Source organism: Amblyomma americanum, chromosome 9, assembly GCF_052857255.1.
Source record: "Amblyomma americanum isolate KBUSLIRL-KWMA chromosome 9, ASM5285725v1, whole genome shotgun sequence".
Lineage (NCBI taxonomy): Eukaryota > Metazoa > Arthropoda > Arachnida > Ixodida > Ixodidae > Amblyomma > Amblyomma americanum.
The window spans coordinates 24,207,061-24,226,511 of NC_135505.1; the positions used below are offsets into that span (position 1 = coordinate 24,207,061).

The window sequence follows — 19,451 nt, forward strand, 5'->3', positions numbered from 1 at the left end:
ATATTTCCGGTGGCAGCGATGTTCCTCGCAAACGGGCTTTTTGTGGAGCAACTGGGGACAGTGGCGATGATGAAATGCTCCAACATTTCTCTGAGAGCGAATCTGCGAGGCATAGTGCTTGAAGCGGCACGAACGAAGCCATGGACGATGAAGCGCTAGGTAGTGCTCGTGTGTGCGGAAAGTTTGCGCAAGTAGAGAGCATCGTCTCGACATCCTGTGTTTTTTTATAGCCTATCTTTTCCAATAAGTGCTACTGTGAGGAAAATATAAAAACCGCTATTTATTTTAAATTCTTTGCGTTAAAAGCAATCAGGGGTCACTGAAACAAAAAGGTTTTCGAAAGCAATACCACATTACAAAGCCTTTACCAAATACACAGTAATAGACCTTCTTCATATTGCATTTGAAAATAACTGAATGGTTGAATGACAAACCTGCTCCCGAATATCGGCGAAAAAAAAAACTAAACAAGGCAACGGCCCAGTTAAAGAATCAGCGTGAGCCGACGGGTCAGTAGTAGTAAGTGATTTGTTAAAATAATAAATAAAATGAAGGAAAAGATTTTTGCTATCCCCGGCGTCTGCCACCGATAATGAAGCGCCTGAGCTGGGTCAGCAGAAATAAAGGGTAGCAGGCAGAACGGAGAAATGAAATGAAAGAGGTGAGAGGACAGGAAGAGAGGAGAGGGGGGAGGGGTAATATACAGCGATGGCAGCTGCTTCGCGCTGACGCTTCCTGCTCTCTCGCTCTAGCGCGGCCCCCTTAGCACTAAGCTCGTCGATGAAGGCAGATCCAGGTTGTCGTTAGCGCCATTCAAGCTGCTGCGAAGTTTTCGTCCTCCATGCGTCCTCGGTGTGGCTGCGCCGACAATCGGTTCCTGCCTCGGTGGCGACCACAAATGGGTCTTTTCGAAGGTGATCCTCGCTAGCTAGCTCGACTGCGACGAGCGCCTTGTTGCTTTATTTTTGATTGGTTTAAGCCCGGCGAAGCCATGGTGATGCGGGCTTGATCAGTAGAATTATAAAAGGTTAAGAGAAGGTCACGGGAAACACCATCTGAGCGTGCTGGTGTTCTGCCCCAACCGGTTGCTCCGGCCGGCTGAGCTTCGTCTCGCCGAGCACTTCGGTTCCGAGCTGCAACCGCTCGGGGGCAGGGCGAAACACAAAACAGAAGGCTCACGTGGCCCATAGCCTTCGCGGCTCTCATAGCGAGCGGCAGGCGGCATCGCTGCGTTTCTCATTTCTATCAATCGCTCCATCCGCTACAACGTCCTTTTTTCTCCCATCATGTCTTCCCTTCTTTCTCCCCTCACCGCCCCTCCATTTATGGTCTCACCTTTCTCTCGTGGCCGTATTGATGAGTCCGCTTGGACGAGCTTCATCCACGCGACGGCTCCTGATGAACTACGTATAATAACCGCTCCCGCTGTAAAAGCAAGCGAAGAGCGGCAAGCACCAAGAAAGCTAGGTCAAGGATTTCATTCCAGGTATCAAAAAAGACGACCAGGTTATGTCGTGTTTATGGGTGGAGGCTGAGAACTCTCCGTGGCCACTTAGGAGCAAGGAAAGAGTTTATTACATTACTTCGCAATCATCATCATCATCATCATAATCAGCCTGACTACACCAACTGCAGGACAAAGGCCTCCCCCATTGTGATATCGATTATGAGTGCAAGCACATGCTCATCGCGTAGGCGGTCCTGATAAGTGCTATAAAAGCAGAGGCATCTTTGAATAAAGCCACTTTCGTTCCTGCCCTTGCTTCGCTGCGTTCGTGTCTTTCCTCCGCAACGACGGAACAACTGGCGACGAGAATGGGATGATGCTGCGATTCTGAAGCGAGCACCGCCAGGGCGGCTGCAACGGAATGGACGACCGTGGCCACTATCAGAAGGCCAGCATTTCAATATGGCAATACCAGGAGTTTCGCAACGTTTCGAAAGCATGCCAGAGTTTAACTCAAGAAGCGACAACGTCAAGTCGTATTTCGAGAGGTTTGAAAATTTTGTGGCCTTTAACGAAGTTCCGGAGGCGAAGAATTTGAGGTTGTTCTTGAACGTAGTAGGCAGTACTGTGTTTGAGGAGCTGCAGAAAATTTTAGTTCCCGACAGTCCTACTGAGAAGACTTTCGCAGAAATGCAGAAGGCTCTAGAACACCCCTTCAGTCCCCGAGTACTCCGTAATCGCCGAGCGTTGCAGTTTCAACAAGCGCAAGCCGCAGGAAGTGGAATGCGTCAATGACTTCATGGCGGAACTTAAACATCTGGCGCGTAATTGCGAGTTCAAGGCGTTTCTGAACGATGCCTTGAAGGATCGACTTGTAGCAGTATTGCGCGACCAGGAGACGCAAAGGGTATTGTTCGCAACGGACGACTTCATCTCTGAAAAAGCGTGTAAGATTGTGCTTGAAAAAAAACTTGCTGCGAGGCAAACTAAGGAGTTACATTCACAAGCAGAATGCTTGACCGACATGACTGTGGTCCGAGGAAAGGCGGAAACGAAAACCAGACAGTCGGGAAGTAAAAGAGGAATGGCACAAAATAACACCGCCTGTTATCGCTGCGGAAAACGGCATGGTTCGGACAAGTGCTGGTGTCGAAACGCAAAGTGACGCGCATGCACGAATACGGGCATCTACAGTCGATGTGCCGAGAAAATAAAACTCGTTAAGTGAACTACGCGGAAGCGACAGGCGAAGAATCGGATGATTCACAGACACATTACGGCGTGCTGTCCTCGGGAGATGGAAAGCAAGGCTACAAAGTTTTGATGCAGAGTGAAGGAAAGCCAATTTCTATGCTATTGGATACGGGCGCAGCTGTCCCATTGATGCCTGAGAGTGTGTTCATGCAGCGTTTTTCAAAGACTAAATGCAAGCCAACAAATGCAGTTTTGAAAACATATACAGGAGAGCCTGTAAAGCTGAAAGGAAAGACAACCGTAACCGTTGAGCTTAACGGCTGCAAAACTGAGCGTCCACTGCATGTAGTAGAGCACCAGGGCAAGGCTATGCCAACACTGCTAGGCCGGGATTGGCTTGAAAAGTTGAAGCTTGACTGGAAAAACGTCAGTGCCATCACAGAAAACACTGATGTGTATTCTCTGCGGGAAACATTTCCGGAAATCTTCCGTACAGCACCGGAAGTGGATCGCAACTTCGAAGCCAAAATAGCCTAGACCCGAATTGTACGCCTGTGTTCTGCAAAGCCAGGTCCATGCCTTTCGCTACTAAAGAGGCAGTCAGCGAAGAACTTCGAAAGCTGGAAACCCATGGCATCATAAGAAGAGTAGCTACGAGCAAGTGGGCTACTCCCTTTGTACCGGTTCCGAAGCATGGTGGCGGAATCAGATTTTGTGGAGACTACAAGGTAACAAAGGCTCAGCGATTACAAAATAACGCTGAAAGAGGAAAAATGCAAGTTTTTTCGTGATTGAGTTGTCTACCTAGGGCACAAGGTTTCGGCCGAAGGGATCTATCCCACCGCTGAAAAGATCAAAGCGGTACGAGACGCACCAGAGCTCAGCAACATCACAGAACTGAGGGCCTACTTGGGTCATATAAAGTTCTATGGCAAGTTCTTGCGGAATTTGGCAACTGTGGCAGCACCTCTCTATCAGCTTCTTAAAAAATACCACAAGTGGAAATGGACGCAACAATGCAAGAAGCCATTTGAAGCAACTAAAGAGATGGTTTTGAACAGTGAAGTACTAGCGTTCTATGACGTCACAAAGCCAATCGGACTGAGTGGCGATTCTTCCCCTTACGGCTTGGGAGCTGTGGTTTTCTATGAAATGCCGGACGGAACTGAACTACCCATCGCATTCGCTTCCCGAACTTTAACAAGCAGTGAGCGGAATTACGTTCAAGGGGAAAAGAAGCCCTCGCGCTGATATTTGGATTGCGGCGGTTCCATCGCTACCTGTACGGACGCAAGTTCAGTCTATACACCGACCACCAGACGTTTATCAGACTTCTCGGGCGTGATAAGCCGTTGCCAACTTTAGCAGCTGCACGGGTGCAGAGATGGACACTAACGTTAACAGCCTTTTACTACGATCTCAAGTTTCGGAACGGGAAGAAAATGGAAGTCGCTGACGCACTGTCACGGCTGCCGCTGGAGACAGCTTCGGACAACGATGAGCCGGAGTGCCTGGCTGTTTTCGACGCAACTCTGCTAACAGCTAAAGAATACGCTCGGGAAACAAAACGAGACTCACTTCTAACGCGCATTTTAAACTACGTTCTGTTTGGATGGCCAGAGAATTGCCCTGAAGAACTGCGACCGTATTTCGTACGCAAAGATGAACTCTCTGCAGAACAAGAGTGCTTGACTTGGGGCAACAGTGTAATCGTGCCGCAAACCTTGCAGGCACATATACTCTCGTTGCTACACGAAGCACACCCAGGAAAGACTCGTATGAAGATGCTTGCATGGGCTTACGTCTGGTGGCCTTCCCTCGACAGAAGCGTGGAAGAAACTGTTCGAAATTGCCAAATTTGTCAAACCATCCGTCCAGCAAAGCCGTCAGGGCCTCTGCAACCCTGGAGGTATCCCACAAATGATTGGGAAAGGGTTCACGCAGACTACGCTGTAAAGGACGGTGTAAATCTACTACTTCTGGTCGACGCGCACTCTAAGTGGATTGAAGTGTTCGTCATGACATCAACGACAAGCGCTAGAACACTGGGAAAACTGGACCCTATTCGCAGCCTACGGCTACCCCGAAGAAATTGTTACTGACAACGGCCCACAATTCACTTCGGTCTCTCTCATGTTTCTCCAATTAACCCTGTCCTTTGCGAGCGGCGCCCACACTATGCTTGCAAGCTTCTTAATCTCATCCGCCCGCCTAACCTTCTGCCGCCCCCTGCTACGCTTACCTTCTCTTGGAATCCACTCCGCCGCCCGTAAGGACCAGCGGTTATCTTGCCTTCGCATTACATGACCTGCCCAAGCCTATTTCTTCTTCATTTCGACTCAGATGTAATTAAGCCGCGTTTGTTCTCTCACCCATTCTGCCTGCTTCCGGTCTCTTGGTGTTACACCTGTCATTTTTCTTCCCATAGCTGGCTGCGTTGACATTAAGTTAAGCTGAACCCTTTTCGTTACTCGCCACCTTCTTGACACGTAGGTAAGTACAGGTAAGAAACAGCTGTTGCATACTTTTCTCTTGAGGGGTATTGGTAAATTGCTATCCATGATCTCAGACAACCTGCCATACGCGCTCCGCCCCATTCTTATTCTCCTAGTTGTTTCCCCTCTCATGGTCCGAATCACAGGTCACTACCTGCCCTAAGTAGACGTATTGCGTTACCACTTCCAGCCCCTCACGATCAATTGTGAACGGCTCTTCTCTTGCTAGACTGTTGAAGATTACTTTGGTTTTCTGCATGTTAATTTTTATACCCACCTTTATGTTCTGCTTGTGTTACTCATTGATCATGATTTGCCGTTCACCTCCTGAGTGACTCAGCAAGGCAATGTCATCAGCGTATCGCAGATTGTTTAGGTATTCTCCATTAACTCTTATCTTCAACTGTTCCCAAATCAGGCCTTGGAATACCTCCTTTAAAAGGCGGTGAATAGCATTGGTGAGATCGTGTCGCCTTGCCTGATGCCCTTTCTTATTGGTAGTTTATTGCTGACTTTATAGAGGACTATGGTAGCTGTGCAGTTGCTATAGATTCCTTGCAGTATTTTGAAATAAGGCTCTTCTAAACCCTGATTCCGCAGTGCCTGCACGACTCCTGAGGTTTCCACTGAGTCAAATGCTTTCTCGTATTCGATGAAGGTTACATATAGGGGTTGGTTATATTCTGCGCAATTCACTATCCTTGATGGACAGTGTGAATATGATCTATTGCGGAATATCCTTTATGATTATTCTTTTTCATTTTGGGGCGATGAGCGGTTAATGCGGCAGATACAGCATAAGCACCGTCACAGCACCGTACCAAAAAACACACATCCAGACTTGGTAACGAATGAACCCCGACAAATTTGCAGAGCGTGTAACACGCGTTCGAACTTGCCAAGGAGAGAATGGTGCCTATGACTACGGACCGCGCGCCACCACAGGCATGCGAAGTTGCCGAAGAGGGAACGCCGCCAACTTCTAGGGAGCGCCCATCACATGCCCCGACTCGTTGAGGATCGAAGTGTGTCTGCGGGCACCCGAGTGCCAAATCCTCCCTCCACCGAGAGGAGGGCCTGCCTCGAATCTGTGGAAAGGTATAGGTTTGGGCATGTTACCTTTACCCGCTTCGTGCGTGCGCAGACAGCTTGCCCCAGCAAGTGTCCGGACATGCCGTGATTTGTCCTCTTTAACCGAGGGCGACCGGCTTTCAGGAGATCGTCGGCTGAAGTAGTTGCAATCAATTAATCAATCAATCAATCAATCAATCAATCAATCAATCAATCAGTGAATCAACGAATTAATGAATCAGTGAATCAATCAACGAATGAATGAATCAATCAATAAATCAGTCAATCCGCCAATAAATCAATCCCGCAGCCGGAATCCCGCAGCGAGAATTGAAGCGCCATCCTCTAGCTCGGCAGCTGGGCGCTCTTACCACTGCACCACAGCTGCGGTGGCCGCTAGAAATGAACTGCAGAGGAGTCATACGTATATGTATCAGCAGCACGAACACAAAAACAGGAATAAAAAGGAGAAGATGGTACAGAGCACTGAACTTCCAGCTTTTATTTGAACAAAACTGAACCTGCACTTATATACACTCACACCAGGTAAAAACCCACCAGGGGGAGTAATCAAGGTGCATGAACGAACTGGGACCCACACGATGTCCAAGGCATCAAAAGATAACAAGAATCGCACCATACATTGAGTTCCATGAAATGAAGCACGAGTGACATGGGAAAAAAAAAGAATGGAAGAACAAGGTTGAGTGTGAGCGAATGACCAAAAAGGAAACATTGGAAAACCAGAATTGAGGGCGCAAATTTTGCTAACAAACATGAGAGGGCGACAAGTGGGTAAAAGGACTTGCGCAACGAAGGATGAGCGCCAACAATTAACACGGCCTAGAACGAAAATGCAACATGTGAAGTGTGCCTCTAAAAACCAGGTAAAATCAGATGAAACCAGAGAGAAAGGTGATCTCTTTTTCAGATATTGAGATAGATGGGGTGCTTGCGCAACCGTCCTTAAGCCCTGATATTTAGGCTGCTTCAACGATTTCGCGCGTTAGTTGGTTTTTTTTTCATGTCGGTTGCTTTCTTAAAATGAGAAATGCGCCCGTGTGCTGTGCGATGTCAGTGCACGATAAAGATCCCCAGGTGGTCGAAATTATTCCGGAGCCCTCCACTACGGCACCTCTCTCTTCCTTTCTTCTTTGACTCCCTCCTTTACCCTTCCCTTACGGCGCGGTTCAGGTGTCCAACGATATATGAGACAGATACTGCGCCATTACCTTTCCCCCAAAACCAATTAAAAAAAAAATTTCTCTTTGCTGTCACATACCTGGCAATGGGCGGGAGGGTTCCTGGATGGCGCCCCAGTTAAATCGTTTTTATGTTCCATTAACCTTTAATTTAAACATTTCCTGTTTGGCCTAGCTATGTAAGCCTTTTCGCAAGTTACAGGAATGGAATATGCAACGCCCTCCACACAAGGCACAGTAGGGTCTCGGTACCTGGTTGTACAGCTACTGTTCTTTTTCTTTTTGTTAACTTTGTTGCCCATGCTCGACAGGCGCAGTGGGGCTCAAAAAACCACATCTACGCCTGCTTTTCTACCAATTTTTTTTCATAATATGCGATATTTGGTGCAGGCACGGGCTGTACGGCAACCCTTTTGTTACCCTTTGTTTTGTTCAAATAAAAGTTGTAAACTCCTTGACGCATTGTGAGCTACTTTAATCTTATTATTACACCTATCTTTTTCTTTCCATTATAAGCCACACAGTTTTCAGCTGAATTTCTATCCTTTACGTTATCCTGAAAGATCCGGCCGATAGTAAGCAGTGAAAAGATTAAACTGTCTTATATCTTTCTGTTTCAAGGATGCAGCTAAGGTGCTGTTGGTGAGCCGACGGTACCTGCCAAACACAGTCCACCCTATTCTTACTGTTCTAGCCATTTTAGTCTTCTGGTCCGAATCAGCGGTCACTGCCTACTCTAAATTAACTAATTCCCTGGCAGCTTTCAGTGCATCGCAACCTGTTGTAACTGTCGCGCCCTTCCGAGACAATGGAACATCAATTCGTATGTCGTGATAATAATTTTAGAACTGGCGATGTGCTTTGCGCGTCTAGCGCCTCGATCATGATTTGCAATTTATCCCCTGAGTTAGCGAGGCAATGTCATCAGCAAATTGGGTATTTCGAAGAAGTTCTCAGCTGACGCTAATCCCCCACTCTTCGCTAAGAAGGTATCTGAATAGCCCCTGCAAAAACCTAAAGAGCAGTGCTGAATCGATCGTGTCGTCATGCCTAGCACCCTCCCTGATTGGGAGCTAATCAATTACCCGAAAGAGGGCTACGGTGGCCGCAAAGAAAGTGCAGATCTTTACCAGTATTGCTCTTGCTCGTCTCTCGGGGCTGTAGCTAGTCCTGATAGACCATCCAGGGCTAGGTTATCAATGCGGGTTCTTATGAACACTTTGGTTTTGAGTCCCAATCACTGAAAAGGCCAGTGGAGGCGTACGGTGCTTAGGCTCTCGGAGTCTAGAAGCCGTTTAGAAGAACGAAAGCCCTTACGTCGCCATGCATATTCCATCTTGTCATGAAAAACCCGACGGTGAAGAACATTTTAGATTTCATATCACTGTACAATGGCCAACGATAAAAAGGTTTTTCTTCACTTTCTAGATTACGAAGTCAGTGTGAGTTTAAATGATGGCTATAAAATGCAAGTAATACATATTGATATTAATACAAAATTGAATAAAATATAGTGTTCTAAGGACAAAGGGCGGGAAGACCGTACGTAATTATAGTTCTTAGCAAAAATCGATTGCATGGCTTGTCAGGCTACGTTGGAGTTTGTCCAACAGCAAATAGTGCCGAGAAGATTGGATGAATAAAATTTCCTGAAACTCGGTTCAAACACGTAACGTTGAGACCACAAGTTACTGAGTGATCACGGTTTGAAACTGAATTTTGATGTAACTTAGCCTGAGACGTTCGTGCACAATAAACTCGACTGACCAGCCCGGCGTTCGCTATCGAAAATGGCTGGTGATTGCGATACCTGTACTTCCGTTTATTTGCTTTTCTAACTTGTAAGAGTGTTGCTTTCAGATAAGGTGATGTATTTTTTGATAGAAGGCGGCAATATATCAGTTGAGACAATCTGCAGTTTGTCCTTAGTGAGCGTTTTATTTTATAGGAATGAGAGCCTTAAGGACCACCTCATGCGCTACGAGAATCTTTGCTTTCGAGATGTGACCGCTGTGTTTCTTTCAGCCCCGTAGTAAAAATGAGCGCCGTCATGTCGAGTTTTTTTTTTTTTTTTGCTGCAGGCCGATACAACATCCGCAAACTGAACGAAGCTGCATTGGACATGTACAAGCGCTATGGCCCCGTGGTTGGCGAGCGGCTGCCTGGACGGAGAGTTGTGGTGCACTTGTTCAGCGCCGACGACATCCGGACGCTGTTCCAGGAGGAAGGAAGGACGCCCTACCGCATGGGAGCGCTGCCATTCAAGCTATACCACACCAACAGGCCGGACTACTTTGCAAACGCTGGCATCCTGAATGCGTAAGACGCGGGAACTGTTTTCATGGGGCACCCGTTTAGAGCTGAGGCCATGAACAGCGGTCCACGTGGAAGTGAGTAGTTCGAACTTACATGCCCTGCCAAGATGTTAGCAAACAGAGTTTATGAACAGGGAACAAGGCAGACAATGACAGAATAGTGACAAATGCATTTAAAAAAATAGCACAAAAAGTGACCGGATGCTTGCTCTTGTGGTACACCAAATTTTAGCGAGAACTAAACTGTTGCAAACTAGTGATGCGGGTTGGAGTGTTTAGGGACTGTGCGTCTTTGCCGCTCGCATTAAGGCCACTGGTAAGCATTAGCGTTTGCTGAGTGTGTTTTCCCGATTTAATTGAAGTACCCGGGTACAGTAACAACTGAGACAAGAGAGAGGCTGGGTGGGAGAAGGGGTCCTGAGTTGTGCTGGGGCTAGGGTGTCAGAGGCTAGGTTTGCGTTAGGCACAGTCGATCACGCGCGCTGACGCAACCATCTGTACAAGGCGGGCGTGAGAAGGCGCAGGCGCTCTGAGGGAGGGCAGTGAGACAGCGGGAGACGACGTTGGAGAACGCGAAGAAAGCGTACCCAGACTGGTTTTCTTTCTGCAACCTAGGCACTAGATGTCACAGAGCCTTCGAGCCAAATTTACAAATATGTACTTCAGAATAACGGCCTGAGGGGCCAGTTGGTGCATGATGAAATGAACGGCGGCGCAAGCAAGGACACTAACAAGCTCTTTCTTGTTAGAGTCCTTGTTTACGCCGCCGTTTATTTCACTTTATAAATATGTGAAACACATATGATGATACGACAAGCTGCTGATTACCCCCCACCCATGAAGAGTGGATGAATGATCGATCGAGGCAGTAACATGTGCCTTGTATTTCAGTATTTTCGCTCAGGGTTTTGTTTCCTTTGACGAAACAACATCACGCGCTAGAGGAGGCTGATTTCTTGACGACTGTTCGCATGGCAGCGATAAAACTGTCTCGTAGATATCTCATTCAGTGCCTTGCAAATGAAAATAGGTGCATGGCATCAGCCACAGCACAGGTACACAATCACTATCATCATCAGCCTGACTACGCCCACGGCAGAGCAAAACCCGTTCCCATGTCTTTTCAATTAACCCTCTCCTTTGCCAGCCACAGCCGCCGTATCCCCGCAAACTCCTTAATGTCATTCGCCTACCTAACTTTCCGCCGACCCCTGCCACGCTTGCCTTCTCTTGGAATCCACTCCGTTACCCTCAAGGAGCAGCGTTTATCTTGTCTTCGTATTACATGCCCTGCCCAAGCCCATTTTTTCCTCTTGATTTCGACTGGGATGATATACGCGTGTTTGTTCCCTCACACACTCTGCCCGCTTTCGGTCTCTTAAATCATCATCATCATCATCATCATCATCATCATCATCATCATCATCATCAGCCTTACTACACCCACTGCAGGGCAAATGCCTCTCCCATGTCTCTCCAATTAACCCTATCCTTTGCCAGCTGCATCCACCCTTTGCCTGCAAACTTCTTAATCTCATCGGCCCAACTAACCTTCTGCCGCCCCCTGCTGCGCTTACTTTCTCTTGGAATCCACTCCGTTACTCTTAAGGACCAGCGGTTTTCTTGCCTTCGCATTACATGCCCTGCCCAAGCCCATTTCTTTCTTTTGATTTCGACTAGGATGTCATTAACCCATGTTTGTTCCCTCACCCACTCTGCCCGCTTCCGGTCTCTTACGTTACACCTATCATTTTTCTTTCCATGGCTCGCTGCGTTGTCCTTAATTTAAGCTGAGCTTTTTTCGTTAGCCTCCACGTTTCTGCCCCGTAGGTGAGTACCGGTAAGATTAAGCTGTTGTACACTTTCCTCTTGAGGGAAATTGGTAAACTGCGGTCTCTTAAAGTTACACCCATAATTTCTCTACATTGTCCTTAACTTAAACTGAGCCCTTTTCGTTAGCCTTCACGTTTCTGCCCCATGGGTGAGTAGGTAAGATGGAGTTGTTGTATACTTTTCTCTTGAAGGATACTGGCAAGCTGCCATTCATGATATCAAAGAACCTACCACATGAGCTCCATCTCATTCTTATTCTTGTAGTTATTTTTCTCTCATGATCCGGATCAGCGGTCACTACCTGCTTTAAGTAGACGTATTCCTGTACCACTTCTAGCACCTCGCGATCAACTGTGAACGGCTCTTTTCTGGCTAGTCTGTTGAAGATTACTTTGGTTTTCTGCATGTTAATTTTTGGACCCACCGTTCTGTTCTGCCTGTCTTACTCATTGATCATGATTTGCAGTTGGTCTCATGAGTGACTTAGCAAGGTAATGTCATGAGCGAATCGCAAAATACTTAGGTATGCTCCATGAACCCTTGACCCAATTGTTCCCACTGGAGTCCTCAGAATACCTCCGGTAAACAGGCGGTGAATAGCATTGGCGAGATCGTGTCTCCTTGCCTTACTGGAATTTTATTACTGGCTTTATGGAGGACTGGGATAGCTCTGCAGTTCCTATATATATATCTTCCAGTATTTTGGCATAAGGCTCATCTACAGTGATTCCGCAATGCTTGTATGACTGCTGAGGTTTCAACTGAGTCAAATGTTTTTTTCGTATTAAATGAAGGCTATATATAGGGGTTGGTCATATTGTAAGCATTTCTGTATCACCTGATGTGGCTATGGGCTTTTGCCGAGTATGCTTTAGGAAATACTGCCTGATAATTTGGTTGACTGAATGTTAAGGCTGTCCTGATTCTATTAGTGATTACCTTAGTATATAACATATAGGAAATGAACGGTAAGCTTATCGGTCTTTAAATATTCAAGTCCTTTTCATCTCCTTTATTTTGAATTCAGATAATGTTAGCATTCTTACAAGCTGCTGGTACGCTGGAGGTCATAAGGCATTGCGTATACAGGGTGGCTAATTTTTCTAGCGCGACCTCCCCTCCGTAATTTAACAGATTTGTTGTTACGAGCTGCTTTACCACATTTTCTTGCTCGTAGCGCATTCTTGACGTCCTCACCAGCAGCGTTAAAATTTACGGCTTGGATTTTCTGAAACACCGGGTGAGGTTTTTTATCGAAAGCGTCACGCTGTGAATGCTCGAGTTTCTTACGCGTAACGAATGACGCATGAACATTTTAAAAGTAGGTTACCTCGCAACTCATAATAAAAAAGTTAGTTTCCAGCCTCAGTTCCTCTCAGTAACGAAACCATGTTTGGCGCTTCCCTCCTGCAAAGGTTACTGCTGCCATTGTAAGCAGCACTTTGGGCGAGTCAAGTTTTTCCCCTTGTTTTCACCACAACCATGTACCTGCTTGTTTGTGGAAGGGTAGAAATCAGATCCAAATTAAACATCAAGAGGTACAAGCTGAAGGTGCTGCACGCCTATGCGCCTACATGCGCCCATGATGACTTGATCTTTGAAAGCTTCTATGAAGACATGGAATCGGCAATGAACAAAGTAAAATCACAGTACACTGTACTGATGGGCGACTTCAATGCGAAGGTGGCCAAGAAGCAGGCAGGCGACCAGGCGGTAGGCGACTATAAGATAGGTTCTTTTCTATAGCAAGGGGGAGTTATAAGTAGAGTTCGCAGTGAGAAATAATTTACGGATCATGAATAGCTTCTTCCACAAAATAGCACACAGGAAGTGGACGAGGAAGAACCCCAATGGTGACACTGAAAATCAAGTAGACTTCATACTATGCGCTCATTCTGGTATCGTGCAAGATCTGGACGTACTCGAAAAGGTGCCTTGCAGCGTACACAGAATCGTAAGGTCTCGAATCAGCTTAGGAGGTCCGTTAACAAGCTAGCGGTAAGAGAAATTCAAGATATCGCTGCAGCTCTAACTGAGGAAGATGATCTTAATGTTCAAGCAATAAGCAAAAATTTCACAGCTATAATTACGTAGTTTGTAGTGGAAGTAGGCGGTAGTACGGTTGAGAGTATACCGGCAAGCTATCTGAGGAGACAGAAAATCTGACCAAGAAACGCCAAAGCATGAAAGCGTCTGACCCTACGGACAGATTAGATTTTGCAGAATTTTCAAAGTTGATAAATAAGTGCAAGGCAGCCAACATAAAGCATGTTAATATGGAGAAAATCGAACATGCACTAAAGAACTGAGGTAGCCTAAAAGGAATCAGAAGGAAGCTAGTTATAGGTGAAAACGAGATGTGTGCGCTAAGAGACAGGGAGCAGTGTCATTAGTAATATGGATAAGATTGTTAAGGAAGCCAAAGAGTTCTACAAATCTTATGCAGTAGCCAATATAACTAGAACGTTGATGAGAGAGGCAGTAGTGCACAGCATTTGGACATCTCGTCAGGAACGAAGGAGGAAGTAAAGAAAGTCTTAGGAATAATGCAAAAAGTGAAAACAGCTGGTGATGATCAGCTAACAGCAGATCGCATAAAGGGCGGAGGGGAGAGTGTGCTAGAATAGCTAGCCACCCTGTATACGCAATGCCTTATGACCTCGAGCGTACCAGAAGCTTTAAAGAACACTAATATAATTTTAATCTAATAGAAAGGAGACATAAAGGAATTGAAAATTTACTAACCGATAAGCGCACTGTCGGTTGCCTACCAGGTATTTACTACGGTAATCGCAAATACAATCACAAAACCTCAAACTTCAAACATCCAAATGATCAGGCAGGCTCTCGTAAAATATGAGGGCACACTTTCGACACATATACCGGGTTCCCTCTCACCATCTTGCCAGTCTTCCTATTACCAGGCCGCGCACATGGTTTACAAACACCATTGATGCACATCATTCCATTCTGCCGTCCCAATTTGCACTTGCCTCTAGACCGTTCTCGCCACTTTGGAGCCTGCACAATCCCCGTGCGCTTCTTTCAGTACCTGGCATCAGGAAGAAGATCGATTTATCGAGAATATAACTAAAACAAGTCCCTCTTGAATATTTCCATGAGCACCGTGCAAACCTTGGGCACGCCTACACCGACGGCACAGGGAACCCTTTCTTCGGGATCCGTGGTCATCCGCGCAAGGACTAGAGAATTTAGGGTTAAGATAGCTCACCAGACTTCTTCCTCGGGTGCAGAACTCACCGCTCTTCGTGTCGCCATTTAACACATCAATCAGCAGCGCCCTCAGCAGTGGTCTATTTTCACCGATTCCAAAGCTGCCCGCCAAGGCTTACAAGCGGCTCTTCGCCGTGGAGCCCATGAACAACTGGTCGCTGAAATCCGAAAACTGCCTCACTCTGCCATCAGTTAAGGGCACGACATTACCTACCAATGGCTACCGGGGCACAGCGGCATAGAAGGCAATCACCCCTCGGATGAGGTCGCGCGAACTGTTCACCACGACGGTGATTTTGTGTCGATCCCATTTCGAGCCCAGCCGCAGCGGGCAGGCTTCGCGCACTTGCGCAGGACATCACGCTTGCCGCGTGAAACTTCGGCCAATTTTACAATTCACGTTTAATATATTGTGACTCCGGCTTCCATCCGGTCTACAACGACGTGAACAAACTTTGCTGTGTCGCCTGTGGCACGGTGTAGCTTTCACCAACCATTACTCTTTCTTCATCGGCATGATTGACAGCCCTGCATGTACCATCTGCGGGTATGACGAGAAAATATCCCACATTCTTTTTGAGTTCTCTGCCTACAGCACCGAAAGGCAGTCGCTCTGCCATGTTCTGGAGCGTCTGGATCCACGCCGATTGACATAAATGAAGATTCTCGGCCACTGGCCGCGGCGATCGTCGGCGGCGAAGGCCTCCAAGGCACTGCTCCACTTCTTGCGATCTTCTGGCCTGCACGATAGGCTGTGACTTTAACGAATGCTGACTTTTCACAGTGACTTCAATTTTCGGCTACTCTTCTTTCTCTCATTTTTCATCCCCTCATCCCATTCCCCCATGTAGTGTAGCAAACCGATTTTCTTCCGGTTAACCTCTGTGCCATTCCTCTTCTTCCGCCTCCTCCTGATCCTACTTCACAACAGAACATAGCCACACTAACAATTAGGGGACGGAGAAATGTGCAGAATATAATGAACCTGTAGATAGAGTGTTCCTTAACCAGTAGAAAGCATTTTACTCAGTAGAAACATCAACAGCCATGCAGACATTGCGGAATCTGGGTGTAGAAGCGTCTTATGTGAAAATATTGGAAGATATCTATAACGACTGCACAGCTACCATAATATTTTATTAAGTCAGCAATAAAACTACAATAAGGAAGTGTGTCAGGCAGGGAGACACGATCTCGGCAATGCTATTCACCGCCTGTTTCAGGAGTTGTTCCGAAGCCAGGATTGGGAACAGTTAGGAAAAAGATTTAATGTACAATACCTAAATAATTTGTGATTCGCTGATAACATTGGCTTGCTAAGTCACTCAGGAGATGAGCTGCAGAGAATGATCAATGAGTTAGAAAGGCAGAGCAGAAGGATAGGTATTAAAATTATGGTGCAGAAACCAAAATAACGTTCAACAGTATCTCAATAGAAGAGCAGTTCACAATAGGTAGTGAGTTGCTGGAATTCGCAAGGAAATACGTCTACTTAGGGCAGGTAGTTGCCCCTGATCCGGATTATGACAGGGAACAACTAAAAAGGACGAACACTAACAAATGATAAGGACGAACACAGCGCTACTTTCGTCCTTTTCGTCATTTCCGCGTGGTTGCTCTACGAATAACTAGATGATTAAGAATGAACAAGAGCGCACTTGGCAGGTTCTCTCAGGTCATGAATGGCACTTTACCAATATCCCTCGGGAGTAAAGTATAAAAAAGCTGTATCTTTTCAATACTCACCCATGAGCCAGAAGGAAGAAACGTGTACGCTAAATAAAAGTGTTCAGCTTAAGTTAAGGACAAACCAGCGAGCTATGGAGAGAAAAATGTTTGGTGCAACGTTAAAAGACCGGAAGCGGGCAGAGTGGGTGAGGGAACAAACCCGAATTATAGACGTCCTAGTCGAAACCAAGAGGAAGAAAGGGGCTCGGGAAGGACATCAAATGCGAAGGCGAGATAACCGCTGGCACTTCAGGGTAACGGGGTGGATTCCAAGAGAAGTCTAGCGTAGCAGGAGCCGGCAGAAAGTTAGGCGGGCGCAAAATAGATTGGATTCATCGCGCCACAGCACCGAGCCTAGTCGCGACTTCGAAATTCGAGAAACTTATACTGTCTTCACAACGGCCGGTTACAAATTTCTATTACATCAAGGAGTGTAACTGAAATACATAAATCATTAAAATACATAAACCATAAATAAGGTTTAAAATGCGTTCCCATAGTTAATAGTTACAGAAAGGAAATTGATGTGCAAAAGAGACAGGTCTTAGCAGGTACACTCAAGCGAGCGGAGACTTACAGCTGCGCTGAAAGAATATGAAATGCACACGAAGAACTACAGGGTAAAATTTTTAATCTCGCCTAATCTATGGTCTGTGCCGTTGTATTGTACACGAAATAGCGCACAGTATGTCCGCGGTATTAGGTAGGTAAAAAGTAGTTCATTGCAATAAATAAAGGTTAAATTTTTGGCTTCTGGCACAATGTTATATCGCGAAATTGAACTCATTAAACATCGTAGCAGAGCCAAGGAATTTTACTTCTTTATTGCTATGCATTTCGCATTGCGCGCAAAGTGACCCTGTGCGAGACAGACGGGTGACATGGGCTGGAAATGGTATAGCTCCACTTCAGCCGCTGGGGATCCTCTGGCACGAAGAATACACCCGCATACAAACTTTTCACAGACTCCCACCTGACTCGCAGCGTCCCAGATTAGCGGCTCACGGCTCAGCCGTTGACACAGCGGAGTCATGCCCTGGAAAGCTACGTACGCGGGGCTTTCGATGCGTTCTTTGTGAAGTGAGAAGGCAATAACAGCTGCTAGTCTTTTTTGCTGCTTCTCCTAGACGGCCACGACGTTGCATTTCCTCCTGCAGCCCTGTCGCGCCGAGCACTCTAGCTGTTTCGTAATTTTTTGCTCAAGCGCAGCAGCGTTTTTATGCCGTTGCGGATCTGCGCTCAGAGCGTCGCTTCGTATTGGGTTAATGATTTGTCTCTAGAGCGAAGCGGGCAAACAACCCGCCCTGGAAAGATCTGAACTTTTACTCATAACACGCAGACAAAATCAAGTCAATGAACATCACTATCCCTCTCACACTGGCTGGAAAGCCCATCCCCACGTCTGCTTTTGTCGGCTCCTGGTAATATGCCTGCCATCAGCCGTCAGCCAAACCGTAAACGTCACTTAATCTCGCACTTACTTACTCACGTAGTCTTTATAACCATCGCCTCTCTGAGGCACACCAGCCGCTTTTCGCTAGCGGCGGCTCTGAACAGGCCTTTTTTGCTCCTTGAAAGCCCTCCTCAACCTACGCAAGGACAGACAGATCATCCGCAACTCCAGTTAAACGGCTGGAGCGTGGGCACTCTCCTACACCCTCTACGACCCATGTTCCAGACCCACTGAAATTTATCATCTACCCTCTCCCTCCCATCTCACCCCCCCACACACGCACACGCACAGACAGACAGACAGACAGACAGACAGACAGACAGACAGACAGACAGACAGACAGACAGACAGACAGACAGACAGACAGACAGACAGACAGACAGACAGACAGAAAGAGACAGAGACAGGCAGACAGACAGACAAACAGACAGAGACAGACCGACAGACAGAGACAGAGACAGGCAGACAGAGACAGATAGAGACAGACAGACAGAGACAGACAGACAGACACGAACAGACCGAGCTGCAAGCATATTAGACTTTTCACACCGCCTCACGGTAAGTAAACACGGGTACTACGGTGAGTTGAGTTGAGTGGTTGTAAACTACCGGTGGGATTAGCCTTGCAGTTGCTGCCGGCAATTGCTCCACCGTAGCGGCACTTAAATAGAAATCACAGAAACACTGCCCGCAAAAACCCAAATAGACACTCCTGAGGTCACCATGTGGAGGCCGAATCCGTGTACTGCAGGTAAAGTAGAAGAAGGCGAGAAGCCTCCCTTCTACTCGACTGGCTCCCGCACGGGAAAACAATGTCCTGAAGAGAACTGTGAGGAACTCTTGCCACACACACCACACGTTGAACACAATGGCGACAACGCTAGGCCAGTCTTATACATCCACGCCGGCGTACGAGCAGAATCCGTGCGAACGCGGTGCAGCAAAGTGTCTTGGTACCTTTTGAGACCCTTGGTCACACATGGCTGATGAGGAGAGCTCCACAAAGAACTGAAGTGGCACAACACCACATCTCTGAACGTTTGCTTGACTTCATGAGGGACTCCATGTACTGGAATCCCGGAGAGAGCTGTATGGGCGAGGTTGTCTGCTATCTCGTTGCCTAAGACAGATATGTGCGAGGGCACCCATTGAAAACGTATAGAGAGGCCTTTGCTATGTAGATTCTGCACAAAAGGTAGGGATCTAAGACTCAAGGCACCAGTGGGGAACCCGTACTCTAACCTTTGAAGGGCAGATTTTGAATCCGTAATTATGACAGTAGGTTGAGGCGTACAACACCGTAGCTTCTTTAGAGCTGCCTCAATGGCAACGCTTTCGGCCATTGTGGAGGACACGACTTTAGTAAAACGAACAGACCAATCATACTTCAAAGACGGAATATGAAAAGCAGCTGCACTAGATCCTCTGAACTTGTCCACATAGGCATCTGTAAAAATTTGAAGCTGACTGGCATATCCT

General features: G+C 46.9%; 1 protein-coding gene across 2 annotated transcripts in view; it reads left to right on the forward strand.

Annotated features, from left to right (window-relative positions):
- Positions 1-19,451, forward strand: part of LOC144103975 (putative cytochrome P450 301a1, mitochondrial) — a 140,776-nt gene that overhangs the window by 48,767 nt on the left and 72,558 nt on the right. For both annotated transcript variants that reach the window (XM_077636725.1, XM_077636726.1), the window contains exon 2: positions 9,491-9,728. In XM_077636725.1, coding sequence (XP_077492851.1) covers positions 9,491-9,728 — 238 coding nt within the window. The remainder of the gene's footprint in view (positions 1-9,490; positions 9,729-19,451) is intronic.